Here is a 5,000-nt window from a genome sequence, read left to right as displayed (position 1 = left end):
TTGTTGTTGTTGTTGTTGTTGTTGTTGTTGTTGTTGTTGTTGTTGTTGTTGTTGTTGTTGTTGTTGTTGTTGTTCACTCGTCGTTGCTGCTTTGACTGCCGTGTTCTCACTCTGTGTGTATGTGTACAGGTGTTCAACGGGCGTGAGGTACCGCCACAACTGCTGTTTGTGCACCAGGGCCAGAAGAACATCAAGGAGCTCCACTGGCACCCGCAGGTACAACGCCAACCACTTGAGATCGTGATGATCACGCCTACTCTTTTTTGTTCTTGTCGTTGCCGTTGTTGCCAACTTGCATGGTGCGTTCTTGGCCCAGCTTCGCCCTTCTCACCACCATTTCGTTTTGTGTTGTTCATTCTCCCTCATCCCCAATCGTGTCTGCCTGCACCTCCGCCATCACCATCATCTACACAGATCCCTGGCATGCTCATCTCCACAGCCGAGTCTGGCTTCAACATCTTCAAGACCATCAGCACGGAGTAGTGCGGATCAAGAAACGGTCACATCTTCTCGCCACTGCTGCTACTGCTGCAACGGCTTCTACCACCACTACTTTGGTGTGCTCCTCACAGCTGCTTGTCCTCTTTTATCTCCCTTCTCCTCCTCGTCACTGCTGCTCGTTGATTCCCTGCCGCTTGCCCTCGCTCATGCCACCGTGTCTGTCTCAGTGTGGTGCTGTCGCTGTTACGCAACAGTTGGGCACGCTGCTAGCTGCACTGCATGGCCGGTTTGTGGCGCGTGTAGTGTTTTACCATCACCCCATGCCCTTTTGCTGCAAACATCAACCTTCATGCCTTCCTTTGATCGACAATTTGATAGTCCAGCCTCTTCTCTCCTCTTGTTCTTATTTGCCTCAACGTATTGTGTTTGTGGTTTGTTCGTGTGCTGCTTATGTTTGCTTGCAGCACCTGGTTTTGCTCGTTGTCTGTTCATACACCCTTGTCTGTGTGCGTTTGTGTCCGTGCATTGAATGGTACGAAGCGTTCTTATTGGCAGAGCAGTTAGGGAATGTGAAGACAAATCAAGACCACAAAGCAGGGCATTGTGAAGACACACACACACACATGAATGTGCACACGCACACACACTCGCGCGCGCGCGCAGTGGTGGTTCAGAGGAGGTCGCGAAGGCGGACGGGCCGACGTACCGCGTTGGATGAACCTTCATGGAACCTTTGCAACAGCAAGCACGCGCACGTATGCATGGTGGGGTGAGGTGGTGGGTGAGATTTACCAATCGCAGCTGGTAGTGGTGGTGGTGGGCATTCGCGCAATGCGGAAGCAGCGGCATCGGGACACAAGAACAAATCCTCATACTTGAACAGGACGAGCGACAGCTTCGACTTCTTCGCTTCAGCGGCACGCTGCTGCTGCGGGTCATCCTACACACACACACACACACACACACACACACACACACACACACACACACACACACACACACACACACACACACACACACACACACACACACACACACATGTCATGGCATTGCGTGGTCTCAACATGCGTTTGTGTTCAGCCATGCATGGCAGGGGTTGTTTGCATCCCATCACGAAATGTGGACTGCTCACCTCAATGACGCGACCAAAGAAGTCGCGTTTAACGCGCGCTTTGGCCTCAGGCTGCACAAGCACACACGCATACGCATGAATTGAGCAAATGTGGAGAGGGAACGGTGTAGGGGCGAAAGACTGCATGCACATGCGCCACAAATCGGTGTCCACGCACTCACCTTCACTTTCTTGTCAATGTCGAGGCCCATGCGAGCTTTCAAGAACGCATCCTTCTCTTCCTGTGTCTTTGGCTTCTGCAAACACACACGCACGCAACACACGCTTGCAGATGTGAGGGCAGGAACACGCTGAAGGATAACAACAACAACAACAACAGCAGCAGCAACAATGATGATGATGATGATGATGATGATGATGATGATGTGTGGTACACATTAAGTCGTGTGAACAACTTGCAATCTGCACATACGCACCGGTGGTGATTGTTTCTGCGCCTGGTGCTTGTTCTCTTTCACGTCAGATCCTGATTGCGTCGTCTTCGATGACACCGACGATGATGGCTGTGGTGATGCTGATGGTGCTGCTGCCATTGGCTGTGCACGCGACGCAATGATCGCAGACTGACGCCGCACAAACTCCGTAGCCAGCTCCCGTGCAACCAGCTGCCGTGATGTGTCGGCGTGGTTAGTGTGTCCAAGAAAGAAGGGGTAGTTTGTTAGGCAACAGCGGCGCTTGGAGTTGCGTGCACACATGTGCATGAGCACGTCCTCGTGTCTCTGTGTGCTTCTCTGTCTCTGTCTCTCTCTGTCTCTGTCTCTCTCTGTCTCTCTCTGTCTCTCTCTCTGTCTGTGCGTGGAGCGGGCGAATGACGGGCGGAAGCACAACAAGAGTGGTGTGATTGCGCACCTGTTTGACGATGGGCGGTAGCCCCGGCATTTGTCGCGGCTTTTCGTTCGACTGAAGTGAAACACATGTACAAGCACACACACACACACGCACACACACGCAATCAATCGTTGGTGAATGGGGATGGAGAAGAGCACGTACACCGCAAACGCGAGTCAATTCCATGCCTGCAAAAAAAAAAAAAAAAAAAAAAAAAAAAAAGCACGCACCTCTGAATGAATGGCCCAGGAAGGGCGGGAATCAAACTGGCGGTTGTGGAAAGACACAATCTCGTCCACACGCGGCTCCAAGCGAAGACCCATGCCCTGTGACAGTTGGCGAGGCGGGGTGAGACCAACGTGATGGTAATGATGATGATGGTGATGGTGGTGGTGATGATGGTGGTGATGATGATGATGATGATGATGATGATGGTGGTGGTGGTAAGGTTTGGATGGAAAGCGTGTTAACAGTTGGATGTCTTGTTCGCAAGCACAGACACACACTCCCAGACGTATACAACGCAGCACAGCACAACACAGCATAACACAACATAGCACAGCACAGCTCAGTGCGCACTCACGAGATCGCTGACGTCCTCGACATATTTGAGATTGTGCGTGGCCATCACGCCAACAATCTTGCTCACAACAGCACGATCGCTTGGTCTGCAGAGGGAAGAGAGGACACGTGCCATCATGTGCCATTGAGTGAGCGATGCAGCACGCGTGTGCATGTGCATGTGTATGCGTGTATGTGTGCGTGAGTGTCACACAATCACTCGGTAAGAGCTTCAGCGTCATTGCACAACACGTTGTACCCTCCCCCACCCTTCAACTCCTCATCCGCTCAATCCACCTCTCCTAACGACAACAACAACCCCACGCTAAGCCGCACCTGAGCACGGCTGCGTTTGAGATGCGAAGCTGTGGATTGATGATGTGCATGAGACGATGAATGGTCTCCACCGTAAACTCGCGTTCCCCCTGCCCGCGCCGCATGTGTGGCGACGCGTCGGCCAGCAGCTGCTGGATGGTTGACCGGTGCGTGCGCATAATCGCATCTGTCTCGTAAATCGCCTTTGGATATCGGATAAACGTGCGGCCTGCGCGCGTTGATGCGGTGTGTGTATGTAAGTGTGTGTGTAAGTGTAAGTGTAAGTTTAAGTGTGTGTGTGTAAGTGTAAGTGTAAGTGTGTGTGTGTGTAAGTGTAAGTGTGTGCGTGTGTTTGTGTATGTGTGTGTGCGTGCGGTTGTTGTATTTGCATTGTGTGTGTTTGAATTGCTTGTGTAAGCGATTGCGAAACCACTCACTCCCATGCTTCACCTGCGCTCGAGAGCCATGTCACCATCACCCCAACTCCACCTCTCCCCGGCATAATCATCAACATTAAACATGGCGTTGCGCATACTTGGAGAAGCAAAGCTGAGGTGGAACGCGGTGGGAGCGAAACTGCAGTAGCGAAGAAGCGTGTACTGCTGCTCTTGCTGGATGGCAAGTTGCATTTCTTGGAAAAAGTGCAACCAGTCGTGCACCAGCATGGCCTGTGGGCAAAACACGATGCGTGTTGCAGCTGTGAGCGCGTGGCGATGGAGGCCACAGAAGTGGCGAGCTGTGACAACCAGGTGGGGAGACACACACAAGCACGCACACGCGCACACGTGTCCACGCGCATGCACACAGTTACACACACACACACACGCACACACATGCACGAGCACGGCACCTTCTTGAAGTCTGGATCGAAGCTTGTTGTTCCCTTGATGCTGAGGTAGTTTTCAAACAGGCCAAAGATGATCTTTTCATATTCGCCATTTGCTTCAATCAGCGGAAGAATGCGCCCGATTTTGTGTCCGGCCGCGCGGCGCGCAGACATCGACAGCAACGACGATGATGACGACGACGACGAGGAGGAGGAGGAAAGGAGGGACCGTGGCCTGAATTGTGTGATGCACACGCACGCATGTCAGATGAGACAAGAGGTGCGGCAGTAGTTGGGTGGTGGTGGTGGTGACAACACGTACAACACGTTAGCAAATTAGCGGCACAATGTGTGCGCATGGGCCGTTCGCTGCACGGATGTATCACCTGCTGCGGTGCGAAGCGAGACGAAACACCTCCGTCCACACCGTCCGCACATTGATCACCTGGCCATGGGTGGGTAAGTTAGTGTGTGAGTGAGTGTGTGAGTGAGTGTGAGTGAAAGTGTGAGTGAGTGAGTGTGCGAGTCAGTGCGCGTATGTGAGTTTGAATGTATGTGTGAGTGTGTGTGTGACTTGTGCATTCGAGGTAGTGCCACCCTATCAGCACCACATACCTTATCCTTGCGTCCCACGGACGTGTTGCGAATGTCCTTGAGTGTCACGCGTTTTCGGTTCTGTGCCAGGAACTGCAGTGTGCTGATGCACGCGCGAATGTCGCCGTCCGTCAGCTCGCACAGCGTCGTCAGCACTTGCCGCTCTGGTGGTGATGATGGTCATGATGGTCATGATGGTCATGATGGTGATGATGGTCATGATGGTCATGATGTTGACGATGGTGGTGTGAGCATGTGAAAGGTCAGGCACATGGCGTTGCTTACACGTCAATGATGCACACA

At 52.6% G+C, this 5,000-nt stretch overlaps 2 protein-coding genes across 2 annotated transcripts in view; one reads left to right on the top strand and one right to left on the bottom strand.

Moving 5' to 3' along the window:
• The window catches only part of PTSG_03265 (glutamate-rich WD repeat containing 1), a 4,923-nt gene extending 3,929 nt beyond the window's left edge, over positions 1 to 994 (top strand). Inside the window, exons 13-14 of the mRNA XM_004995788.1 lie at positions 130 to 216; positions 415 to 994. Coding sequence (XP_004995845.1) covers positions 130 to 216; positions 415 to 483 — 156 coding nt within the window. The 3' untranslated portion in view covers positions 484 to 994. The remainder of the gene's footprint in view (positions 1 to 129; positions 217 to 414) is intronic.
• PTSG_11986 (uncharacterized protein) overlaps positions 947 to 5,000 on the bottom strand; it is a gene marked incomplete at its 5' end in the record, with an annotated part of 8,588 nt that continues 4,534 nt past the window's right edge. Inside the window, 13 exons of the mRNA XM_004995787.1 lie at positions 947 to 1,172; positions 1,317 to 1,381; positions 1,574 to 1,624; positions 1,735 to 1,809; positions 1,990 to 2,178; positions 2,423 to 2,473; positions 2,632 to 2,727; positions 2,985 to 3,069; positions 3,299 to 3,506; positions 3,813 to 3,945; positions 4,128 to 4,338; positions 4,490 to 4,548; positions 4,719 to 4,861. Of these exons, the coding sequence (XP_004995844.1) occupies positions 1,112 to 1,172; positions 1,317 to 1,381; positions 1,574 to 1,624; positions 1,735 to 1,809; positions 1,990 to 2,178; positions 2,423 to 2,473; positions 2,632 to 2,727; positions 2,985 to 3,069; positions 3,299 to 3,506; positions 3,813 to 3,945; positions 4,128 to 4,338; positions 4,490 to 4,548; positions 4,719 to 4,861 (1,427 nt within the window). The 3' untranslated portion in view covers positions 947 to 1,111. The remainder of the gene's footprint in view (positions 1,173 to 1,316; positions 1,382 to 1,573; positions 1,625 to 1,734; positions 1,810 to 1,989; positions 2,179 to 2,422; positions 2,474 to 2,631; positions 2,728 to 2,984; positions 3,070 to 3,298; positions 3,507 to 3,812; positions 3,946 to 4,127; positions 4,339 to 4,489; positions 4,549 to 4,718; positions 4,862 to 5,000) is intronic.

Source organism: Salpingoeca rosetta (genome assembly GCF_000188695.1).
Source record: "Salpingoeca rosetta unplaced genomic scaffold supercont1.7, whole genome shotgun sequence".
NCBI classification, from domain to species: Eukaryota; class Choanoflagellata; order Craspedida; family Salpingoecidae; genus Salpingoeca; species Salpingoeca rosetta.
The sequence above is the reverse complement of the archived record's forward strand: the minus strand, read 5'-3'. Positions and strand labels throughout refer to the sequence as shown.